Below are 27,087 nucleotides of genomic sequence, written 5' to 3'. Positions count from 1 at the left end.
GGCAGATAAAGAAATGAGATGGTGAGATTTTAAACAGTCAGAGGTCAGATTTAATATAGAAAAATATTAACACAGCACCATTGCTATGCAAATTTTCCATATTATCTTAATTTGGCAAAAATAAAACTAAAAAATTACATTTTAGAATGCACTCGTAATTTCAATTTGTCTATCAAGTCTGATGCTTTATATGCCAATTTCAAACAGTGTGATCTAATGTTGAAAAAAACCTTTATTTGGTTGATTTTTGTTAATGCGCCATGTCTCCAGTGTTCTAAAATGTAGTGAGGCAGTCTTTTTTTTATTGTTTGATTTGCTGGCAGGCAAACAGACAGATGAGCCGACATACATCCGCCTCTGCTGTTGTCGTGGTGGTAGAATCACAGAGGAGAAGCACAAAAATCACTGTCTTCTTTTTCAGAACGGTCTTAACTTAAACCTACAGAATCCGACCCTTGGTGGGATTCCTGCTGTTGCCAATGTGCTGATAGCAAAAATCAAGTCAGTTTTATTTATACGACACACATTCACACATTTTAAAAAAGCCTCTCAGCCGTTATTTCTGACCTCCACTGCTCGATATTGAATACTTTTTACAGGAAAATGGAAGAGCAGCTCATATTTATAAAATAAATACATAAAAAGCTAAAAAGAAACACTCAGAGTGCAGAGCTCCACTAAGCAGCTCATTTCCACCCATATTGTGAAAAATCCTTTTAAAATTTAATGGAATCTTAGTTAGACCAAGAGCAGTTCTCAGAAAGAAAAAACTCAATAAATAGGTTTTGGGTAAAGCTGCTACAATCATAAATGTGGGCAAAAACGTGTGTGTTTGGATATGCAGAAGCTTTATCTGCTTGCACCGAGTAAGCCACGCTAGGTTCCTGCATGGAAAGCTTCTTAGGTTGATGAAAACATACACTGGCCATTTTATTAGGTACACTGATTCAAACACTGTTAAGACAAGCTAATCAGTCAGTCACACAGCAGTAAACAAATGCAGACTGAAGTGAGCATCAGAATGGGAAGAAAGGTGCTTTATGTGACTTTAACCATGGCATGGCTGTTGATATCAGATGACCTGGTGTAAGAATTTCAGAAACTGCTGATCTACTGGTATTTTCTCACACAAAAACCATTCTATGGTTTACAGAGAATGGTCCAAAAAAGGAAAAAAAAAAATCCAGTGAGCAGCAGTCGTGTAGGCAAATCAAATCAATCGCCTTTAACTTGAAAGCTGCACCATATGCATCTCCTCATGCATTTTCCATGATGAGGGTTTGCTCATGAAGCGCAAAATGACTCATTAACCAGTAAAATCAATAAACCAGCCGCATCATGTTTAAGCAACAGGATTCACCTTACTTTTGTTAATTCAATCAACTTAAAATCAGGATTTTTTTTTTTAAACAAAAGTTCATTTAAGTTTGTTCAAATCTGCAGTCACTGAATTAGCTTTTTTGAAATAACAAATCTGAATGACTTTCTCTTGATTTAGAAGAAATCCAACTTAAAGGATTCAAGCTGTACAAATACTGCAAAGACTCATGTGAAGTTCAGTTTAACCCTCTGTGATTATTACCCTATAAATTCAAGTTGTGTGTTTTGCCACGTGTGTTATGTTTCCATTGGAATGTTCTGTTTTACCAGCTTTTATCTAAACATTGGTAAAAAGCTCAGGTGATTCATTTGTATCATGGATATGTGTTCATAATGCCAACTGTCTCTCCCCTCAGATCTTTCATTTTTATATCCTTCTTATTCAAGAGCGCAATGATGATGAAAGGTATCTGAATTTGGAAGCTGCTGCAAACATTCAGCTAGAAGAGCTCCAGACAAATTTAGTCTATAAAATAAAACCCAAATCCATCAGAGAGATAACAAAAACCCAATGGCCACAGTTTGGTAAGCCCTGTCACCTAAAGACTGCATTCGTTTTGGAACATTAACAGGACTTGAACTCCAACAAGATGATCAAAGGTTGTGCAGCAGAGAAAAGAAAAACACCTTTTCACAACACAGACAATAGAAGAACGCTCTCCAGGAAGCAGGCATGTTATTCATCAAGTCGAACACAAAGAGAAGGATTCATGAGGTACAGAAGATTTACTACATGAGAATTCTGAGCATAAAATATAAAAAGGCTAAATTGGACTAAAATAAGCAAAAAAAATCTTTCAGATCAGATTCACACTGCTGTTGTTTGGTCCTCTTTACACAGACTGTGGCCTGCTTCCAGGGACAGTACGAATTGTTTGGCTCAGTATGAACACCAACTGCACTGTGATGCAGACCAAACAGACACTGGTCCACTTAAAAACCGAGGGTCTCGATTCACCTACAAATGGATTAACCAGCGACCAAAAAAAAAAGCCGAATACAACACAGCATCAAGAAGAAGGAAGTGATATTGATTATTGTTTGAGCAGGAGAAAAAAAGAAAGCCAATGGCATGTGTTTTGAAAACATATGTTCTGCACACCACAGGAAAATTATAAACCCCAAGACCAGAGTCCTGCATGGGTCCAGTTTTACCCTCCCAAATACATTACAATGACCAAACCCGACCTGTTGATATAGTCTTTTAAAATCTGGAACCCGACCCAACCCAACCCAACCCAACTCCACACAGACCAAACCCCTCCCCAGCCAATGATCGAACCAGTGACCTTCTTCCTGTGAGGCCACAGTGCTAACCACTGCGCCACTGTGCAGCCTACCATATTAATTGTAAATAATCTGCATAAAACTGGTATCATCCACCTGGTTTACTGGTTTCAGCTGTGTTCTCTGTTCTTGAATCTCATACCAGCTGGAAAATATCTTGCTGGCTGCATTCGATGCAGAATGGTGAGAAGTTTCCTGCAATGAGTGCAAGGTGTGGAAATACTACTGCAGGGCCTCACAATAAAGGTGACCCCAGGGCCTGAACAGTGAAACATTTGTTAGGTCCACAAAAATGACACAGAAAAAAGTGAAAAAGAAGAAGAAAAAAAATGCTGCGCTAAATAATTATCTGCCTGCATCTGTACCCGTGACATTTTATCTGTCATTTTTGCCTGCACCTTTTGGGGGAGTATTCCCCGTAGAGAGCCGCTGTTTTAACTATCTGACGTTGTCCAGACAGTTTGTCTGGACAACCAAACCAAGGTGTGGTGAAAGAAAGGTGTGAAATTTTTCAGAAATCTCCACCACATCGGACCAGGTCCCTTGGACTATCCTGGTGTGAATGACCCTTAGTGTCAATATATCATATGAAAACATCGGGGGGAAAAAAAACTACTTGCAGTGTGAAAATACTTTCTACCGATGTATTGATGTGTCAGCAGAGTGCATTTTGCTTCCTCAGTATGAGTTAAACCACTCACCAGTCCACTGCAGGTACTTATAGCGGCGCTCCCTTTAACAATGGTCTCATTCCACACTTCACCTAAATAATGGCAATGGGAAGCTCCAGGACGATGGATCTGGGCTCCATCCAGGCCGCCATGTCGCCTCTCTGTCAGAAAGCCTGGAGCCAGCAGGTTTGGATTAAGGGTGAGGTTAAAGTGCAAGCTGTGGCCTCCATGCAAAAACTGGTAAAAGACACGATCTAGGTCCACCAGATCCTCGGAGGCCTCGCGGCGCTGTACACGGTGAGACTGGTGAGACAGGAAGTTGGACAGGAAGTGACCTCTGGCATCCACTCTGATGGGGTGAACCACTTCATACTGAGACGGGTCCTGCAGAAATGGCTCTGTGAAAGTGATAGTGGGAAAGAATGATGTAAGAGAAAATGGGTTATTTGTTCATGGGAAGGGGGAAGCAGTTAAACAATCAAGTAGCTGAAAAGTATTAACAAAACTGTTAACCTCTAAACAAAACCACTTAGCTTTCTGTGCGTTTTTATGTTTGTTTACAGCTTCAGCGCGAAGAAGTTCAGTCATTGCTTTCCATCTGTTTGCCTTCAACCTTTGACTTTCAATTGCAGCAAGTTTGATACTGTTTGTGAAACTTCATTTCCTGATGGACATAATCCCTTCGCTTCCTCCTACTTGGATTTACTGTATGAGCTCCAGGACGAAGATCCACTTTCCATGAGAAAGGATGGAAAGAAATGTACCTTCAAAAGCAGCTTAAGTGATCAGTTTCACTCAACTCAACACACAGCCTCATTTAAATCAATTATTTCCTACTAAATATATTACAGAGCATTAAGATCTTTTGTAAACAAATAACCTGGAAGGAAGAGGGTGTGTGGGATTAGAATGTAAACCACTTAATTAATCTTTTATTCCATTATGTTTTTCTTAAACTTTGCAGTTCTAAAGGAGCTTTTAAAGGTTTTGCTCATTTTGCAGCTGAAAAATGAAACTCAAAGTCGTCTTTTGCCATAATTGTCTCATCATGCTGATCATAGGTCAAACAAAAAGAACTGAGTCTTCTTTGTCAAAAACGTAATTAACTTGAGGACATTGCCAACACGTATGATTGAGGTAAAGCACTTTTACAAAGCACATCTGAGGAAGGATAGTCAATTTGTAAAAGCCAGGAGAGGGTGATATAAGATGTGCAGTACTTTCAAATGCATACTGTAGCTCTACACCTGACTGACTCACAGATTAAAGTGGGATGTTCCCAGATTCCTTGCCACTCAGCAGAGGTAAATGAACCTGCTAAACCCAATTTGGATTGCATCTGCTTGTAGAGATTAGAGACAGCATTAAAAAGAGGTACCGACTCAGGCCTGTGGCAGATCTGTTGTCGTCTTCTGTGTAAAGTTACAGGTTTTCTTGAGATGTTTTGAGACAGAGAATTTTAATGACTCTAACACATTAATTTGAATAATTAAAAACAAATCTCTTGACTCTCTGAGTACAGCATTACAATTTGTGAAAGTTCTGAAAATACTTAATAATGGCAGTCTATGACAGAATGCTGTAAAGATGTCAAGGACACTTTTATAACACCCTTTTGCATTTGGAAATGATTTATGTTAAGTAAATGTGTGTGCGAGTGTGTGTTGGGGAAAGGAGCAGTGAAAGACTTTGGTTCTATCACTTCAGATATTCCCTTTTTTGACAAATAAATAATCTCCCTTATAATTGTCTCTGTCCTCATCACTGCGCCAGATTAAGGGATATCTGGCTTTAAAAACAAGATTATACATGCACACATCTGGATTTCCCTGGTCCCCATCTGTCTCTCAGCAGGGATGGGTTTTTCCAATCTGTTATTTTTATTTCTGAGTAAATTGTTATGTAAATAAACACAGGGAGGTAAAAACCTCAATGTTAAGAGAATAATCATCCTCTGCGTCTCTCAAATAGCCAATTAAGTTAACATGAATTCTCAGGGGCCATTGCACAAAAGTAGAACTCACCTATCCAGGATAAATAACTATGATGGGTTCATCGAATCCAAACAAGAGCATCCAGGCTTAATTTGTTGCACAAAGAGTAAGCCAGAATGAGCAGAAACAGATTCATCCGGCCAAAAGAAACTAATCCTGGATAAGTGCATCCTTGCAGCTTCCTTAATTAACCCTTGCGATCTGTTATAGAATCACTGATCTACCATGGCAACGAGAGCGGCGCACTTCTCTTAGTCAGAGCAGGAAACCCTTGTAAAAGCAGAAGAAGAAGTAAGAAGTAAGTCAACCCAATTAAAAGAAGGTAATTAACATCTCTGAGAGCGTAGTTGCACTCTGGTTATGAATCCGCTGAAATTTCAGGTGAAACTTACTGCAGATGTGAGTAAAATTATGTAAATGTGTGCGTCTGGCTATTAAAGCATTAGCCGATGTCTTTATCTCCGTCACGGCCACAGAGGACTCCGAACATCAAAGAGGACTTTATAGGATTGCAAGTAAGGGAAATTACAATTATACAGGACAAGAGTCAACAATCAGGATACTGACTCCTTTGTGTTACAGGTTTCCCCCAACGTCATTCGTGGACTAGACTGTAGCCACATCAAATAAAACCCCTGCAGTTTCCCATGAGGGGTGAATAGAAAATCTTTGCACAGCATTATTGTTCAGGTGAACAATTTTTGATATAGTCAGTTAATCAACCATGTGCATTGTGTGTGATGTTCATTGGCTGGTTTAATCTTGTCATTTCAGTTGGTCTGCAATGCTGACGGGCTTATCAGCAACGCTGAATTGTTCTGCGACTCCAGAGGCTTTCAGGTTGTGCTGATGGCATTTAGGTGAATTCTCTGGTGTATTGATGGTGGACAGAGAGTTTGCCTGCCAGCCTTCTCTCCAGACATAGTCTGCAAACCCGCATGAATCACAGCAGACATGCCAAGACAAGAGAATGAACAGATCAGACCTTTAACCTCCTGAAGCCTGCTTTCAATGTCTACACCACTTAAGGGGTCAGCCCAGGCAGGATGTGGGACATCGCAGTGGCCTGTGCTGTCCTCCACAACATGGCCTGCCTGAGGAGGGAGATGACCCCCAAGTGCCACCACATGTGGACTGGGACAATGCTGCCATCTTCCCAGTGGCCGGCTGGTCAGAGACCAATATGTCTTTAATTATTTCCCTATATATACATACTTTTGATTTAAATGAAATCTGACTGCAACAGCAGAGGAATCAGTGTCATTTGGTGTGTTATGTGTGCGCGGTAAATATTTTGTGTATAAAGAGAATTATTCCAAAATTATTTTTTTATTTTGCTCGTCTGCAGAAAGAAAAATTCACAGCAGGAACAAATTATATCACTGCAAAAAACAGATTAACACTTTCTATAATGAACAATACAACACTGAATAATATAACATTTTGTATTCTTTTTTTTAACCTCTTCTATATGGACTATTCTGTGCAAATACAGAAACTAGACTGTCCACTATTTGTGCTGTGGCCCTTGCATGTCTGTAACATGTAATTCTGATGAGAATTGGATATGTCTTTGCTTTATACTGCTTATTGCTTAACAATGTAAAGGAAATCTGGGAGGAGATGTGCTGTTAGTTGTTCTAACAGCAGCGGAAAACTTCAGCGATGGAAAAAAGCTGAATACGAAGAACACAAATCTTTAATTCATGAAGATTGCTCCTGTCTGAGACCTTTCAGTTTACGCAGAAGACAGGGAAGTTTGACAGAAGTGGGTCAAACTTAATAGAAAGGATTTTATTCCCAACAACAACAGCATGGTAAGTTTAGGTGAAAAGTTATCAATTTGACACTAAATTCTGCATTTCCATGTTGCTGCCAAACTTAACGTGGAATAACAAGTCATGGTATTATTGTTTATTGTGCTAATTATAGCTAATGTACGAGGAAGGGTTGCATGAAGTAAATTACCAATTCAGGAGATTTTTTTCAAATGACTAAGAGTAGACCTGCCATGCAAGAAGAAAAAAATACGGACTTTAGTTCCAACCTCATTGATTTTTGTAAAAGCATGAAATTTTCATGAAACGTTAAAACCCATGTAAGCAAACAACAACTAATGCAAATGAATAAAGGAGTTACATTTACAGTATCGCATAATCAAGCACCAGTCAGAGTTAAGTACCAGTGGCGCTGTGGTTGTCGGGGTCCCCCAAATCAAATTCTGCTTTGGGCTCCTTAAAGGCTTGGGCCAGCCCTGATGCAACTAAAGAAAAGAAAACAAATTATGTGTCTTTGGCACTGGATGCTGACAAACAAGTGGCCAAAGATACGATTTTAACTTAATCCCTTGAGTTTTGAGCCCTTTTTGTTGTTGTTGAATGATTCATGAGTTGTTATTACGTGGTTTATCAAATCTCCCAAAAAACTAATAGAACTGAGCGAACAAACAAACAAAAATTCTATAAATAATCAGGTGCAAGGGCTGAATAGGAAATACGTGAAGAAAAAATTGCAAACTCCCAAAGACAAACATTAAATGACTTTAAAATCTCTGGAGGTCAACTTTTCAACTCCACTTTAAAAGATCCGTCACAGATTAATATATGCTGCTTTATTTAAGCCTGTGTGGCCTCAAAAGAAGTGTGCCGTTTCTAAATTACTTTTGCATCACAAATCATCCCATTAGTAAAGCTTTTATCTTATTTAGAAAACCATGCAGAAGATTTAAAAAAATGTATCAAAATTAACACCTTTTAATGAGGCAACTGAAACCTCAAGTGCATTTGCAACCTGTTATTTGTCCTAAGAGGACAGACACATGAAACCCAAATTAAAAGATTTTAATCAGAATTTCATGGTAAAACACAACCCTTTTCAATGTTCTTCAGTGTCAGCTAGAAAATCCTGACACAACTAAGCAACACTAACACGGTTCCTGTTTTTGAATGGCTCTTCCTTCTCAGTGTATTTACCTCTCCAACAATGGATACAATTAAAATCTATGTATAAGCAGAGTACAAAAAAGTCCTAAAATATCTTATCAGAAGGAAGCCTGCTCTTAAGTGGCTTTCTATTTTGGGTTCTTAAGAGTCTAAAATTAAACCCTAGAATTTCTGTACCATCATTTACAGCCTGAAATTGTTGCTGTTTGAAAGGTTCGTCCCCTGAGCAACATTTCCTCGTCTGAAATATCCAACAGAGAGCTCACCTTCAGGGTACACGACTGATTTGTAAAGGTTGAGACTGGGAGCATGTGACCTTCTTATCAATTCCCTGATCTCAGGACAGCTTTGACTTTTAACATCAAAACCCCGAGCTAATGGGATAATAGAGAGGGTGGATGCACAGGGACAAGAAATGTGGCACCATACCAAACATTCATTCATTCATTCATTCATTATCCTAATGGCTTATTCCGATGAAGGGTCACAGGGAAGCTGGAGCCTATCCCAGCAATCTTTGGGTGAAAGGCGGGATACACCCTGGGCGGCTCGCCAGTCCATCGCAGGGCCACACAGAGACAAACTACAGCTCATGCACTCCCTCCCATGGGCAATTTAGAGTAACCAATTCACCTAACATGCATGTCTTTGGATGGTGGGAGGAAGACGGAGTAACCGCAGAGAACCCACATATACACGGGGAGAACATGCAAACTCCACATAGAACAGCCACTGTCCAAGCCTCCCCCCAACTGAGGATCAAACCAGCAACCTCCTATCCGCGAGGCCACAGTGCTAACCACTATTCCACTGTGCAGCCTCTTACCAAACATATGATGTTTATATCTTCAGAAGAATGAGAAACAGCTTCATTATAAGATAATAATAATAGCATTGCATCCTGTAAACTGCAGCAGCTGAAATGTGCTTCCTGCTGCTGCTGGTGAGGTCAGAGGTCACCGACAGTCAGAGAGATGAAGCACTGCACTGCTTTTGTTTATATCACAGCAGAGGGAAGACAGATGGAGCTTCAACCTCTGATGATTTGAAAGTAGCTCTATCCAGCCACCAAACTTTGGGTTTAATTACTGTGGTAAGCCCAAAACTTTGTAAACAGGAGCCACAGCTGGTCTCTTAACCGGTCAACTGCGCTGGATCAGATGCACTCCTGGATGATGAGCACTGCAGGAGCACAGCAGGCTACAAGGTCCTCCTGGTCACATATGAATAAACTACTTCAAAGTTGTAAAAAGTGTCAGGCTCACTAACCTGTTTCATGTGACAGCACCGACGTTTTGCAGCTTGCCAGGACCATGAGAAGCGCGAGGAAGACGTGAATGGGAGAGAGGCTTTGTCCAGAGGCGTGAAGCCCGCACTCCAAACGGCTCATGTCTTCAGGACGCCAGTCGGCATGTAAGGGACATTTAATACCTCTCTAACAACACACCGACTGCCGGTTCAGATGGATCCCATCTGACTTGGATGCACTTTTTCGCTTTGTGGCGACCATGCGCTGAAACTGTGACAGTCCAGATAAAGTCCTCCAACCTAAGCCTGGGTGTAGTGTCCCTCCGATGGGCGTTTTTGTTGCGTTCTCATTCTTATTTGCACAACTTTGTGAATCGATGTTAAGTTTTGCTTACGAGTGGCTGCTCCTCCTGTCCTCCATCAGTCTCCTCCCGACTACCAGTGACAACTTAAAACTTTTTCTCTGCAAACTTTTGCCGAACCACCCCCACAGATGGGTGGACTTAAGACAATAGGCTGGCTCTGGTGGAGCAGGACGCTTAAAGGGGAACTACTGCTTCAAGAAATCGGACACAGTAACACAATCCATTTGGCAGTTCCTTCCAAAAAAAAAAAAAAAAAAAAGAAAAAGAAAAAAAAACCGAGGTCCGCCGGGTTTCTCATTGGGTCAGATGAGGACCAGTTTCGAGACTGTTGCGTTCACTTACTGTCGGATAAATGTCTTCAGCATTGCGGCTTTGCTTTATCTTTGATTTATACACTTATCTTGTCAGATTAAAGTTATACTCAGTAGGGAAGGTTAGGAGAAACGCTTCATGAGATCTGGATGAAAAAAAAGCAAAGTTAGACGAGCTCCTGATCAGAGAAACTTTATGGGAAATATTGCAATGAGGTTATTTCACCAGCATTTGATTGCATTTATAAAGAATGTCATAAACTATTTTATGTATCTCAGAAGGAAAAAGAAAAAAAAGTGGTTTATTTGTTTATTTAAACTCCTATCAATGTATTTATTTACTCTAGTGTTCCTTTCTATCTGTCTCAGGCTGGCGCCCCCTCTTGCGGAGGAATGAAGGCACTATGAGAATCCAACACACGCAACTAAAGCGCACAGATGAGCCTTCCAAGACGTGTGTTATTAAACCTGTGTGTGTAAACCAGACAATAGGAGCTTCACCAAGACACTTAAACAGGAACAAACTAAAATCTTCTGACTCGTGGTTATTTGATGTTATTTAGTGTTTTTGTTCTCTCTCTCTCTCTCTCTCCGTTTCTCTCCTTGTTTTCGTCCTCTTTTCTGCACAAGCTGTGTGTGTTGTACTCAGCAGGAGCCCTAATGAGCTGACAAGCTGTGGGTGATACAAATAAATTCATGGATTTGAAACGGTACATGAATCCATGTGTATAAGATCCAGAAGCAGTGATGTTTTCTCATCATTCATATGACGGGACGGCAGGCTTCTCTCTTCTCTGATTCGACCAATCGTGGCTCAGCAGCGGAGCGACACACCTGTATAAAAGCAGATCCCAGGTCAGCTGCCGTACAGAGGTGCGATGAAGATGACAAGTGTCTGAAGTGGGAGAAGAAGCTCAGACACTTCATATGGGTGTGCCGCAGAAATGCCCGTCATGTGGTTGTAAAAAAAAAAAAAAAAATGGATGAAATCTTCAACCACAGCGGGGAGCTGAACTTCAGCTCGCTCGGAGACGAGAAGTTCACTTTCGAGGACATCGACGTGAGCGCGGACGGCAGCCCGGTCCTGAGGATTTTCATATCGGTGGTGTATTCTGTAGTCTGCGCGGTGGGTTTGGTGGGAAATCTACTCGTGTTTTTCCTCATGAGAGTCCGACAAGGTCGAAAAAGGTCCACTATAAATTTTTTCATCATCAACTTAGCAGTGACTGACTTCCAGTTCGTGCTCACGCTGCCCTTCTGGGCTGTGGACACCGCGCTGGACTTCAGCTGGCCGTTTGGAGACGCCATGTGCAAAATCATCCTCTCAGTGACTGTGATGAACATGTACGCCAGTGTGTTCTTCCTCACGGCCATGAGCGTGACCCGCTACCTGGCTGTCGCGTCGGCGCTGAAGAAGAGAGCCCACAGGAGGTCACGGTGCGTGAAGTGGGTGTGCGCGGTGCTCTGGGTGGCGGCGACCTTGGCTACAGCTCCGACAGCGATCTTCTCCACTGTGACTGTGGTGGCTGGAGAAAAACTCTGCCTCCTCAAGTTTCCCGAGGGCCACGACTGGCTTGCCCTCTACCACATCCAGAAAATACTGATAGCCTTCATCATCCCGATGCTGATAGTCTCCGTGAACTACCTGATGCTTCTGCGCTTCGTTAGAAGGAAGAGCATGGACAGCAGCAACCCTAAAAGGAGATCTAGAGTCACAAAATCCGTTGCTATTGTTGTTTTATCTTTCTTCTTCTGCTGGATGCCAAATCACGCAATCACCTTCTGGGGTGTCTTGGTTAAATTTAACGCTGCCAACTGGGACACGTCTTACTACATGGTTCACACGTATGTGTTCCCTGTTACAGTATGTTTAGCCCACACGAATAGCTGCTTAAACCCAGTTCTTTACTGCCTGATGAGACCAGAGATCAGAAAGATGCTGAGCAGTTTGTTTTGGAGAGTCTCCACTCCACCCCCCAGCAAAGTGTGTGCGACGCGCTCCGTTACGCATGGAGAAATTCAGGGAGTCCTTCCACTCCAGATAATGGACAATGCCGAGTACACGCTGCCCATCATAGACCGTAAAGGTCTATCAGGCTCCAGAATGATCCCAAACACCCGCTGAATTTAAATTCTGATGCAAACAAGCTGCTGCTTTTTCTCTGATTGTTCACATGTCGCTGCCGTCACCGCTCCAGCTTGAACATTTTATGGCTGCACTGTGCAGGTTCGTTCATATCATGCTTCTTTCATCATGATGTGAATCTTTATGGTAAGTGTAGTGCGCTGTTGAATTTCTGAAATGAACGATTTAATTGGTGAAATAGAGCCGTGAACTATTTGCTTCTCATCGAAATGCAGCTGCATTTCTTTTGTTCTGACTCATTTGATGAGGATATTTTTGGAGTCAGAGACTGTTCTACTGTTGAGAAATGGGATTAAAGTCCTCGACTGGAAACGCACAGAAAAGACATCAAACTCTCAATCCAGAGTGTGATGTTATAATGTGACCACCAACTGGGAATTTGGTTAAGGTTGCAGTGCTTTTCCATCATGTCTGTTGTGTAAAGGCTTTCTGTAAATAAACAGCTTTCTCCATCTGAGGTTGTGGTTGATTTTTGTTACCAGCAGAGCATATGAATAGCTTCCTGCTTGATGTGGTCTACAGCTCTTTGGTGTTTCTAAATCTCACACAACATTGACAAGTTCTGTGCGATTAGGATATGTTCTGTGTGGTGAACAGAAAAAGTAAAGCGTTTTTCCTCTGTATTTACAAAAGAAGGGATGATGCACATCCAAACGGCTGTTTTAATGTTCATGAAAATGCACGGTTTGCCACCCTTTTAGAGGTAAAATTCATTAAAATTTTAGATCTATAATTCATGCTCTGCAGCCGTGAATTAAATAGAGCAGCATCAAACTAATCCTTTTTTTCATCATGTGCATTCTGGTTCAACACCTGGCTGGCTGTGGTCACCCAACGGAGAGTCAGCTCCATGTTTTCAGCTTGCCATTTGGATGTGATGCAGATCTTCCTCAACTGATTCAGGGAACGAAACACGGGACCAGAACTGAAAGATTAATCTGGCAGCAGGTGGCTAGGACTGCTGCCAGATATGTCCTAATGTGTCCATCCTTCCCCTACAACCCCTTTGTTTTCCAGATTTGACTCAGAATACTGAGTGGTCAAAGAGAAACTGAACTGCAAACTTTTTCCCATAAAACTATAACTGATATGTTACGCCTCTGTTGTAAGATCTGTAAATTCCTTTGTCAAACAGAGTTTGTTTAAACAGCTAAAAATGGCATAGGGCTTTTAAAAGGGCTTCACAGTGAACACGCACGCACACACACACACACACACACACACACACACACAACCCAATCTAAACAGCACCATTTAAGCACTAAAGAACATGTAAGCCTCAACAAGAGGTCTTGATTCTTTGAGGGTGTTTTTCTTCTAAAATACCTATCAATTAAGTTTTACAGAAGAAAAAAAAACATTTATATTCTCCTTGACATTTCATTCATGGTTATGGTGTAGTGCTATTCCCACTTTTCTACTATTACAGGAGAATTAAACCTAATGCCTTTAACAGCAGTTTCCTCTGACTTATGCACTCTGAGAGGATTATCCACAATTACATTCAAAACATGTTTGCTGATACAGTATGCATGGCATGTCGCATGCATGTGATGCAACAACTTTTGTTTTAAAAGCAAAATAAAGTGCTTTATACCTCACAGATACAATTTAAATTTTTCTAAGGACAGGTCAGGTGATGTTCAGGTTTTATGTATTTAATTTTTTTTTTTTTTTTTTTTAGGATTTTAGGATTGTAAGCAAAACTTTCCCACAAATATCTACAACCCTTCAGGAATGAATGATGACGAAATCAAAAAAGCATTTTTCCTTGAGTGTACTTGTTTTACCCAGTCTTCTACATCATTTCTTTTATTTGTTTGCTTTGAGTTGCAGTGTATAGATTGACTTACTAACCTGAACAGTTTTTAACCCCCTTCAGTGAGTGACACAGTTGTTTTCAGGTTCCTGGGCACACAGATGGAGGAGGACCTGTCCTGGAAAACCAACACCACATCACTGCTGAAAAATGTCCAGCGGCGAATGTATTTTCTCAGCATCCTCAGAAAAAATAATCTCACAGAAAAACTCTTGGTGTCGTTTACCGCTGCACCATCGAGGCGGTGCTGAGCCCAGGCATCTCACTATGGTTTGCCAGCTGCACAGTTTCAGAGAGGAAGGCACTGCAGAGGGTCAATAACACCGCCCAAAAACTGATCGGCTGCGCCCGTCCATCTCTGGAGGACATCTACAACTCACTCTGTCTCAGGAGAGCCCAGAGTATCCTCAGAGACCCCTCTCACCCTGGTCACAAACTTTTTCAACTGTTGTCCTCAGGCAGACGCTTCTGGATGATTAAAACAAGAACAAATAGGCTGAAAAACAGTTTTTATCCCAGAGCTGTTGCATCACTGAACTATGTTTCCACAAAGCAATAAATCTTAGCTGCAGTTTTAGAGCCTGTGAAACAATGTAGCTTTTTCATATTTTATTAGCATTATTTTATCTTATTAATAGTGCTTGGCTTTGATAGTATTGTTTCTGTGTTCTATTTATTTATGTTTTTAATAATTTATTTAATCTTTTTAACATGAGAGCTGTCTGCTTCACTTTTGTTGCACTTGTGCAATGACAATAAAGTTAATTGAATTGAATTGAAGGGATTCACTGATGAGCCACAAACATGACCAAACTAAAGCTGTGCAAGTTCCTGTATACACTGATTATGATATAATTATGATACAGTTTTATTTTGTGCATTTTATTTGATCTTCATTTTGTAAAGTAAAAAGTTTGAAAACCAATTCTTTTTTTTAAATTAGACCTAGCCAAGATGCCAAATAGAGAGAAAAAGACAATGCAGACACACATAAGGTACATTTAAATATTTAAACACACCAAGCACAGTAAAGACACAGATCCTCCTAAAAACAGGCATAGAAATGAATGAACATAAAAATGGTAAGAAAAGGGTGAAACTATATTAAAATAATACTAATAGGAAAGAAAAATGTCTGTATGTGTATTTGCTGCTGCTAATGCAACGGGTCACGGAGGCAGCAGCCTGAGCAGGGAAGCCCAGATTTCCCGTCCCCAGCCATATTTGCCAGCTCATCAGGGGTGATCCCAAGGCATTCCCAGGCCAGTTGTGAGATATAATCCCTCCAGCATGTCCCGGGTCTTCCCTGAGTCTCCTCCCGCAGGAGCATTTTAGTGTCTGTAGAAAAGAATGTGTGTACATGTGTCTACATGCATTCAGGTGTGATTTGGGATGATTAAAATATCCATTATCAGTGGTAATCTGTTGCAGTTTGAACTTAATATTGGTAATAAATAACAAAGTTGTGAGTTTGAGGGTATTTTGTACATAATTCCAGTCATTAGTGCTGCAAACCAAAAGATCTTTGGGCAAAAACAGTAGAGTTGGTAGGAATAAAGAACCTGACAAATTAATTAGACTTAGCACATTATGTACTGTGAGCAGAATAAAGAAGAGATGTCAGATATGCTGGTGCCCTGCATTGTTTTATAGACTAAGTGAAACCAGTGATGGAGCAACAGAAGACCAATACAAATATCAAATTTTGAGTGGAAAAGGGTGAATCAGGGGCAAATAAACCGCTGAGCGATAAAGAGTGTCTAGTTTATCGAGATGATGCCACTTCAGTCCATATATGGGAACTTTGCTATTTTCAAAAGGTTGTGCTTGGCTGAGTGAGGAAATGAAGCTTTACTGTGTAAAAGAAAAGCTATTATAGCTTTGACTTCTGTCTGAAGGTTATCGATGTGTGTGGAAAATGACAGAGACGCTGTCATTTTGTGAGATGTTTGCAAGTTTTTACATAATTCAGGGCCAACCCATCAGTGCACAGATCTTGGGGGTGCTGAAGTCGTCATTTTTCCAATCAAAGATTATGCCTTTGTTCTTTGTTGGTATTAAGGGAAAGATGGAGGTTGTGAAAACACTACTCCACAGAGGTAACACTGAGTTGCAGAGTGGATACTGCAGAATGATGAGAAGAGGCAACTGAATATATGATTTTATCATCTGTGTAGAGTTGAACACTTGAACTGTTGGCATGTTTGGCTTTCACTGTTCTTCTACTTACTACATAATTTACTTTCATAGTTCATTAAAGAAAATGATTTAACATGGCTCCAATACAGGAGATTAAACTTTGTGCTATTACACTTTAGAATTACATTTACAGCATGGTAATATCGGACAGTGGCCAGAGGCAATGTCATTACCAGTATCAACATATATATATGTAAATATGAACACCAGCACCAAAGCAGAGGAAGAAGCAAAATAACTGGAAAAACAAAAGATGATTGATGTTGTTCACTTCACCTGCCAGTGGTTTCAATTTCTAATATTGTGGGTACACACACACACACACACACACACACACACACACACACACACACACACACACACACACACACACACACACACACGGCACAGCCCTCCGTGTAATTGAACTTGGCACCACAGTACCTGCAGGGTTCTTTGAATTTTCATTACTTTATTTTTCAGTGATACAACAAAAAGCAGACACAATTTGACCTTCATCCTCTGATTATTTTTGGTCATCAATATTAGCTTTGATGTTGATCACAACAGATATGGGAATAAAGATCAATTTTATGCTTTTTTAAATTTTTTTTTATAAAGCACTTTGTGAATGATTTTCTCCAAAAAAAACCCCCAAAAAAACAATTTCTAATATCTCTGTACTGTAATCACTTGTCTGGGTTGACATCCAGCATATATTTTCATTACATTTCCAGATGGAAATATTATGAGTAAGCAGCAAATAATTTATTTTACTGGTTTTTATTTATTTATTTTTACTCAGAAGGACGTTTTTAGGTGTATATTCTTGGATATTTTGTTCACCGTTAATTCAAGAGTCACTTTTCTTCTTTGTATAATTTTCATCTGGCTTTGGATTTTTCATTTTCAAAAGTAAATAACTAATGTTGCCCTTCAAAGGTTAAAGCATATTCATTAGGACATTATGTCTTTTGCATATTACTGAAATTGACACAACCAAACATGCATTTTGCCCATATGAAAGATGGATGGAGCCTCCGGCGGGTAAAAGTGAAGAATATGCGCAAGTGCATACAACTGCAGTTCCCCCTTCATCCGCTAGGGGCTGGAGACAAAACAGAGCAGATCCTCATAGACTCCCATGTTAAATAGACCAACTTCACAGCAGAAATAAACATGTTTACAGCCTAGTTCAAAAATCCGTTGTGGGTTTAATAGGTCAGGTTTACCTTCATGTCAACTGTGGGGGGAGTGATTTTTTTTCTAACTCACCGGTTTAAAAGTTACTTAATCTCGAAGTTTGGCATATTTAAAAAAAAAAAAAATAAAAAAAAATAAAAAATAAATTTATATATATATATATATATATGTGTGTATATAATTAGTTTGAGTGATGTACCAGATGTTATTTTATCATATTGGTTTGGTTTTTAAAAAATATTTATATTTAAACAGAATTAGAAAATAACGTCATGGTTTTCATAACACTTTTATTTATTAATACTATTGTCAATTTCAGCTTATTTCCCAGGCAGCTGTTTTCTCCTTCTTTAATGGGAGGATATGAATACATATGAGGACAACTGTATATGCGTCTAACAAGGATTATTTTCCACTGAAGTTAACGTCAGCTTGACAGGATGAGCTGTCAGCCAGAGGAGAGCTTGTCTAAACCGCCTCATGTTGGTCATTTACACACAAAGGAAAATTCAAATAAATCAAAGTTTAATTACTGGCACTATTTTCTGTCATTTAAAAAATATTTTTGTGTCTTTTTGTGGCAGATTAGATAAACTTGGCATATGTAGTTGCCAGGCAACGATGGACTGGATCACTATGGGTAATTCTCATCCACTAGAGAGGCCGTCTCATTTTACTGGCAGTAAGTGCACTTCGGTGTGTGCAGACCACGTAGAACACTTCGTTGCCTACGCAGTCTGCGCACTTGGAAGTGTGCAGACCCTGAATTGAGAAACACCGTATGGGTGACGTCACGGACGCTACGTCCATCTCTTTATATACAGTCTATGATTTTGCCACATGTAAGCTCACTCTCATTTATTGCATTTTTTCCAACTGGGAAACTTACTAACAGTTTCATTTTGTGATCAGCGTTTAGCCTCTCGGTGTTATGCAGATTTCCCTGACAGCACTAATAGCTGTCTACTAGCTATTAGTCCTGTCATGATGTGACATCTCATGTGTTTTCCTCAGATTTGGTTACCTGTCTTATTTTGTTGTGCTCCCTGTTAAGTTAATTTTTGTGTCTTGTTTCCGGTATTGAATTCCTGTTCATTAAGTTCACCTGGTCTCGTTTAGTTCATTTGCTACACCTGTGCCTTGTTTGGTTTCCCAGTATTCATAGCACTTGGTGTCATTTCTGTTTGCTGGTTCACTTTGCTTGCTTCTTGTATAAAAATATCTGGAATAAAAATCTAGATTCAGCATTCCTGCCTCCAGTCCTGCATTTTGGTCCACACCTCCTTGTGACATTTACCTCATCATTTCAATGGTTTTGATCAATTGTCTGAGTTTAGCTGTGTCTGGAGAAAATCTGCCCTTTGCCATAATAAATCATAGAGGCTGATCATTAGTATGGTTATGAGTGGACTCACCATATCTCAATAGGTGATTAGGAGGAATAATGGGTGACTTTATATATATCTATATCTATATCTATCTATCTATATATATATATATATATATATATATATATACACACAGTAACATATCAACATAACATATAATAAATCCCAGGAATTGTTCTGGTGAATGAACAAGAATCGAGGCAGCAGATGTTATTTTGTCAAAATTGAAACATTCAGTTACACACAGGGACTACCCCCAGCTGGTAACCAGTTCACTAAAACACAAGCTGGAGCTCTTTCAATCTCCCTGAACACAAAGAGAAGGACCCGTCCCAGTACTGCCATGACAATCACAAGGCTGAATGATAGGTGCTGGTTCCATCAGATTCCCCATGTTTCGCCAGTTACCAGCTGTTTAAGTTATAAAAAATCCATCTTACCTTACCCAGGAATCTTGTGCAATCAGAGCAAGATATTCCTGGCTGTAACACTGCAGCTCTTATCTGCAACATCCAGCTATGGAGGCCAGTATATGGCCAATGTCAACCGTATGGATATTATTATGAGCTAAAATGGAAACTTTGTAAGAGAAGAGAGAAATCCCGCACCACATAAACAACAGCTGAAAATACTGCTAATTTTGCAGCTGATAAGGGTAAGCACAAATGAGATAAAACCTAGAAATATTCATGTAATTGTCTGAAGTTCGTATTTATTTTCACTGAGAAAGATGGCATTGAATTACGATTGTAATTTTTATCCCCATTGTCATGTCTTTTATTTTATTTTTTTTAAAGTGGGATGGCACAGACAGCATTCAGTGGCCTCTGTTTAGGCGCCCTGGGGTTTAATAATAGGTCACCTTCTGTTTGCATTGTACATCATTCCCAGTTACCAAGCTCTAATTGTCGCTGCATATTCAATCTATATTCTAATCATTTTGTTTATTACTTGATAACAAAAGTACATCATAACAGAAAAATGTCTCAGGTTGTTTTTTTTTATATAAGAATCTCTTTAAGACTAACCTCCTCAGAAAGCACTTTTTCTCAGAACATTTCTAACACCTTAATACACCAAAGTTACTTTTACCTGCACCACTACTTGATCTACTTTCCCATTTAAATGATTTAGTTGGCTTAGCCATATCGAGGCCAGAATTTATTCATTTTACTTTTTTCATTTACTTCTAGTTAAAAGATCCTTATAGAGTACTACTCCTGTAGACCACTTCAGATTTCCTTGATAACAAAAAAGAAGAACAGCTATGGACTGATGGACGCAACTATCTGACCAGCCTCTTGGAGGAGGTGACTCCAGTAGTTTCAACCTAAAAGCTGTAATTCTAATTTAATCAGGGATTTTGGTAAACATACGGTCAGTGAGTTTACAGAAACTGTAAACCTCTTAGCCAGCGGGGCCCGCACCTGGGCCATGTCAAAGATGACTACACAATCTTGTACAAAAAAGTGGGTTTTGCTTGTTTTAAAGTCCCAGAAGAGAGGTCTGTCACAACATATTAATAATAATGAATAGATACAGTTAAAATACATCATTACTATATATGATAATCATTCATACCTTTATTGATTTTGTGGCATAGCAGTGATACCATATTTCAGTACTACTGTGCATGAAGGACTGGTTTGTCATGCAAGTACTGAAATATGAAAGGTCTAACAGATTGTACAAGATTTTATGTTTAAAACTACATAAAAATTGTCCAGCAGTTTTCCCTGCTGGTAAAGGGGTTAATGTATTTTTAAAGGGACCGTCAGGGCACTGATGAGGACTTTTTTTTGTGTTAAACAACCACAGACCAAACTGTAGAGAAAATTCATACTTAGAAGAGAAGAGACAAGTTAATACTTTTGAATGGAAATCATTTTGAGTGAAAAGCTGTGCTGTAGTTTTGCTGCCAGCACTGTTTAGAGTTGTTTTTGCATTTTTTCTCCATTATGAAGGTTCTTGACCCATTTCTCCACTGGGCTCTTTCTGTGTGGTCTGCATGTTCTCCTTGTGCTTACGTGTGTCCTATCATTGTACTCTGGTTCACCTCTCTATAAACATACATGCAAGATTATTTGTCATTCGATAGTATCCATTTGAGAAACCATTCATGATTGTTTGTCTCTGTTTGGACTTTTTAATGGACTGGCGTCCTGTCCAAGGCGACTGCTGCCTCCTACCAGCTGGGATAAGATCCAGTTCTCCATATGACCTTTAATTAGATAAAGTGGCGTGGAAAATATGAATGACCTCAAGTGACTGCACTATAAAGCACTTTCTCATTGGAAAGCATTGGTGACTACCTTTAATCATGAAGGAACAGCAATGTTGATTTGTCTGTTTGTTTGCTACATACTTTAAAAAGTTAGTCAAATTTTGATTAAATTTTCTGTAACATGGTTTGTTGTGGACTCAAACAGCAGACAGAACCCAGTTCAGAAAAGTGCACCCAAAAGGGAAGTTTGCCTTTGAGACTGAATGGTTGGAATGGCAATCAGGCAGACTGATCATTCAATTGGTCTCGTAAGGGTTTGTAGATGCAGGCAGGGCTCCTGACAGTGATGCGAAGAAGTTTGATTGTGGTTGGATCCAGAATGTACTCCTTGGCTTTGACAGGTTTTCTTCAGGGAAAATATTCCCATCAAACCAGGCAACATGAGCAAGACTCTTATTGTTTTCAAATATACTAGACCAGATATGCCACATTGTTGTAAATTCAACAATCTGGCATTGCATGAAGGAAGGACTGGGGAAGATATACTGCAGGGATGATGAACTGATGAGTAGCAGCTGTGCTGGAGGAACCTGTCAGTGCAGAGGAAGAGCCACTCCCACACACACAGGACAGACACACAGGACGGAAAAGAGAAACAGAAGGGTAGACAACAGAGTTCAGAGACATATGATTACATTATAGGGATGATCTGGATCACCACCTGGATACAGGAATTTTTAAAAAGGATTTTCTTTTACTGGAAGATATGCACACTATATAAGGATGATTTTACCATTAGATGTTCTAACTCAAAATAATATCCAGAATCATTGGCCAAAAAAAAGCGTGCTTCGAGTTTTAAAAAAAAAAAAACTTTATTATATATATATATATATATATATACATATATACATATATATATAATTAAATAATTAAATTAAGATAATTAAATATATATATATATATATATATATATATATATATATATATATATATACATATATATATATATATATATATATATATATATATATATATATATATATATATATATATATATATATATATTAGTCTGAGAAAAAAAATACTTTTTGTATTTTTATTACTCAAATTACTAAAATTCTAACAACCTGGAAAAAGAACAAAAGATGGTTAAAAAAAAAAGCAAGAAAGAAACTGTAATTTTGTGACTATTTTCCAATTTTGTGACTATTTTCCAATTATTCAAATTAAAAGTCTCCAAGTTACAAAGATATAGAAACCAAACGAACAACCTTGTGAATGTCAGTATGCCATTAACACCACCTCCAGTTGAATTATGCCACTTCAACTTTCTTGAAGATTTTTTTTCTTCTTTTACAAATGATATTTTATCTTAAAAAAAACAACAAAAAACTACCAAAGAAAAACATTTGAGATAATTAAAATTCCACAAATTCCGATTGTGAATTTGTGGAAATTGTGCTCATCCAAGTCTCTGACACAGGGAATGACAATCGCCTACTGCTGCACTGAATTTATGATAATTAAAGACAGTAAGTGATGCTTAGGTTGTACAATTGGACAGTCTTCTTATTGGAAAGGTCAAGATAATACTCATGAATTAGAGGGAGAATTGAAGTCTTGTGACGGGAGGCGAGGATGCCAGCCAAATCAAGAGAATGACTTATATTATAGTAAATTTATACTGAAGTTTAATTAAATTTAGCTGAAGAAATTAGAATTTGCTTGTCAGAGCAGACAAAAATGTGATGAAAAGGGACAGATATCAGGATGATTTTTAGCACAGAGAGCAAAGTAATGTAATCAGATGTTAATTCCCTCTGTCCAGAATGAGAAGAAAATTCTGGCAACGCACACAGAAAATAATGCAATATTTTGATTTTTCAGTTTTCTTTTATAAAACATCATAATTTTCACAGACCTCTGGAAATGAAGCAAATGTAAATTGTTTTCAACCCCACACATTGCCATCTTTATCAGTGGACAAACATAAACAAATTGGTGGGGCTATAACATAAGTGTCCTTTGACATATTAGCATCAAAATGATTAAGATACAATTAATGAATGTTTGCTATCAGAAAGTATTTATTCTGCAATAATTTCACTTAAAAATCAAAAGGTAAGGATTCCCAGAAACATGATAGTTGCAGACCTATATTATTGATTAACGTAGACATTAAAATACTGGCTAAGATCTTTGATACAAGACCAGTGAAATATATAACCCGCCTGTAATTCTAACAGCTTGATGTCTGAGAGTTTTTCTTTGCATGGAGACACAGACACTGTTTTTAGTTATTTTTGCATTGGCAATAGAACCTCTGGCAGCTGCCACAAGAAGAAATTAGAATGCCAAGGTTCATCAAGCAAGCGGAACAAAACATAAATTATTATTGTATGCAGATGAAGTCCTCCTACGAGCAAAAACCTAAAATTACTGTGCCCCGTGTATTATTATGGCACAATTATTTCTCTCTTATTTCAGGTTGCAAAATAAAATGAGGCAAATCCGAGACAATGCCATTATCAGTGCTCTGCTCTCCAGATATTACAGAAAACTGGTTGTGTTAGTGGCTTCCATTATGTCTCGCATAACTGGTTATCCATGACTGAAAAATACTATGACTGAGAACTCCCACCCCGAGAGATTTTAGAGCTCTTTTTAAACATGTATTAAATGAGATTATCCTTTATACATTTATTCAACTGCTTAGTCCAATGAAAGGTCACGGGGAAGCAGGAGCCTATCCCAGCAAAAAATTGGGCGAGACAGGGTACACCTTGGACAGGTTGTCAGTCCATCCCAGGAGATTATCCTTGCCAAATAAAGATTACAAAATAATAATAAATTAATATAAAGTCATATTTCCACAAATAATATCAGTTTAAGCCCTGACTGGTATTCAAGGTTTAATAAAGCTGTAGACTTGGGCAGATAAAAGACCTGTTTAAAGAAAAGAAAAGGGATTTCATGATGCTATTGAGGATGGTGGTCTTACTCTGCACAGTGGATTTGCATCAGGCTTTCTCCCTTGGACAGTTGTCAAAAATATTTAGAGCAGAAGGTGATCTAAAAATTGCTCCCCAGAGAGATAACATACAGAACTGTTCCCCTTTTAGGCCTTTATATGACAAACAGGGGACGTCGCATTACAAAACCCCCTGCTTTTGAGAAGGAAACATGAAAAAAAAAACATAACATCGTAGGACTAATACCTTTCTATAAAAGCGTGTATTGGCCATTATAACGTATTGAAGGTAGAAAATCATCAGCCAGAATTGGAATATCTCACAAAAACAAGAAATCTGTCGTTTGAATTGAAAATAGTTCAAATAAAATTTCTTCTTCAGATTTTTGGACATGTCTACTTTTAGGAAATTACAACAGTTCTAAACTTCTACAACTTTTGTTAAATACACACCACACTGCTCACTTGGCTGTGCTGGGAGATTCCACCCCACCACCCCTCCCATGTATTTTCCTCATGTTTTAACAGTCTGAATACATGCTTTTCTGTTTGGAGGTTTTTTTTTGTTGTTGCATCTTTACCCTTTCCCCTCTTCAGGTGAAGTATAGAGATACCTCTTTTTTTTTTTTTTTTTTTTACCACCCACCCATCTCTTCATCATCTTCCATAAAAAAGGTGTGTTGCTCTGTGGCTGCTGCCTCAGTCTGCCTGATCCTGTTGAAGTTACCTGTATATTGTTTGGTCTACTCCTGCACAAGTTGTACTGGAATGATTTTGTTGTGCCAGGATGCTGGCTCAATGACAAATAAAGTTCACACTGAGTCCACCAGTCAAAAGTTTGGACACATTTTTCTACCTCAATCCAATGGGAAGATATGTCCAAACTTTTGACTGGTAGTCTACCTTAAACTATTAAACAGGTGATTTGCTTCAGTTCTCAGACAGCTACAGGTACAGTGTGATTTTACAGACCAATGAGGATGGCTCAGTAGAAATTCCATTAATTATGGATTATGAGGAACAGCTGGACCCCTGATAAGAAGGCAAGACTGAAATGATGAGATTCTGAAGTATGTTGGTGATGTGAAAAGACCAGATGCACATGTTGCATATATGCCAAACAATTGGGAAATTTGAGGAAAAGTTAGGTGTTTAAATAAAATAAGTAAGTTAAAAAATGTCCAAAAAGTCCAGTGCTGTGTATATAAGGTAGGTTCAGAAAAGATTAAGCAAACAGACAAATTCAGTGGTGCAGAGGAGCTCTTTTGAGCTCATATGAGCTCTTTTCATAAGCATCAGACTTAGAGAAAAACTAAACTGCCATCCCATTTAACAAATGGTGGGAGGAGATTATTAAAACAGCCAATTAAGAACAGTTATTGCTTTAGGCGCCTGAGCTTTTCAAAGAATATCAAGAATTAATAAAGCTGTAGCTTAGAAGTAACTGGCGATAAAGGGAAACGGTAATGAGAAAAATGTTTAAAAAAAAACAAGTTTATGATGGGATAAATTCACTCATCCCTTGCATTGTGAACAATAATTGGCAAATGGCTGAAAAAGTACTTTATCAATAGTAAAAAAGAATTTTGTGCATTTTTTTTTTTTTAACTTAGGGCTTGAGCTTCATGGCTGTGGGCCGCTCTGGCTGGAGTCTCCCTCTGCTGCCCTCTGTGTGGGCTGACTGGGATCGGTGTGCTGGGCGGTGGATCATCTCCAGTGTCCTGTGGGGTTCCCTGCTCTGCTTCTGATCATTGTGACGGCCTGGTCGCAGCTAGGTAGTAATCATTCCTGATATTTTGCTCCCACATTTACGAACCTGCATGCTGACCCAGCTGCTGTGTCGTCCTGTGCTTTAATCACCAAATACAAATATGTTCATGTGTTTTTGTTGTTGTGACTAACACTTGTTTTTCTGTTCTGCTGACAATTGTCAGTTTTGTCTCCTTGAAGACATTGCAGGTACTTTGCTGTTTCCTGACAGGTGTAGCAACTGGTTTTATCTGTTTAGATGAAACATCTCTTATTGTTTATTTCTGTCTGTCTGCATCCTTGTTCCTTTTCTTTCTCTCTCTCTTTCCTTTCTTTTTCTCTCCCTACCCTTCACTTTCTCGTTTTTTCATCCATCCATTCACTTTCTACCACTTATCCAGGTTCACATTGCAGGGACAGCAGCCTGAGCAGAGAAGTCCAGACTTCCCTCTCCCCAGCAACAATTGCCACCTTATCAGGGGCACCCCAAGGTGTTCCCAAGCCAGCCAGGAGATGTAATTCCTCCAGTGTGTCCTGGGTCTTCCCAGAGTCTTCTCCCAGAGGGACATGAGAGCCCCTTGCAGAGCTGGTCATCCTCTCTGTAAGGAAGAACCTGGCCACTCGGAGGAAACTCCCCTAAACCTGTACTTGCAGTCTTCTCTCTCCTTTCTTTTTGCCAACCTTCTTGTCAAGTCCAGTATTAACATGTAAATTCAGCAACAATTTGAAAACAAAGAACAATACTTAAATGATCAAGAAAGCTCCACTTTGCAAAGCAAATTTGTTCGGCACAACACAGCAGTCAGGCCACCGCTCTGTCTGCTATGATGCTGAACAAGACAAGTTAAAAAAAAAAAAAAAGAATCACATTTTCCGTAGCTCTTGTTTCCAAACAAAGTATAACTATAGTTTTTCCTCTCTCTTCTGTTTTAACTGCTGATAAAACAATAATTATGTTTTTGCAGTCAATTTCTCAATTGACATGAAAAAAACTCATGAACATATAAACTGTTTATTTGTCATTACATTTCTTTACACGTCAACAAAACAACGCTTGGAGCGATATGCATTAACTCGACTCATGTTTATGGCATTTGCTTATCCTTTAGTGGCAGCTCAACATAAATTTACTTATCTTGAAACATTACTGGCAATATGTAATGCACATCCTTAGTTCTGATGCAGTGCATGTTAAAAGGCATGCAACT

The 27,087-nt window shown here is 39.0% G+C and overlaps 2 protein-coding genes across 2 annotated transcripts in view; one reads left to right on the top strand and one right to left on the bottom strand.

The window, feature by feature from the left end:
- Positions 1–9,944, bottom strand: part of adamts7 (a disintegrin-like and metallopeptidase (reprolysin type) with thrombospondin type 1 motif, 7) — a 133,505-nt gene extending 123,561 nt beyond the window's left edge. The window contains exons 1-2 of the mRNA XM_079264624.1: positions 9,544–9,944; positions 3,369–3,736 (exon numbers count right to left, since the gene is read on the bottom strand). Of these exons, the coding sequence (XP_079120750.1) occupies positions 3,369–3,736; positions 9,544–9,664 (489 nt within the window). The 5' untranslated portion in view covers positions 9,665–9,944. The remainder of the gene's footprint in view (positions 1–3,368; positions 3,737–9,543) is intronic.
- Positions 9,945–11,177: 1,233 nt separating this feature from the next.
- On the top strand, positions 11,178–12,323 carry LOC306768068 (relaxin-3 receptor 1-like; the record flags this gene model as incomplete). Its single annotated transcript, XM_079256281.1, has 1 exon — positions 11,178–12,323. The coding sequence occupies one exon, from the start codon at positions 11,178–11,180 to the stop codon at positions 12,321–12,323; it is 1,146 nt and encodes a 381-aa protein (XP_079112407.1).
- Positions 12,324–27,087: the final 14,764 nt, after the last annotated feature.

This window comes from Telmatherina bonti (genome assembly GCF_933228915.1).
Source record: "Telmatherina bonti genome assembly, chromosome: 1".
Classification (NCBI taxonomy): Eukaryota; Metazoa; Chordata; class Actinopteri; order Atheriniformes; family Telmatherinidae; genus Telmatherina; species Telmatherina bonti.
The sequence above is the reverse complement of the archived record's forward strand: the minus strand, read 5'-3'. Positions and strand labels throughout refer to the sequence as shown.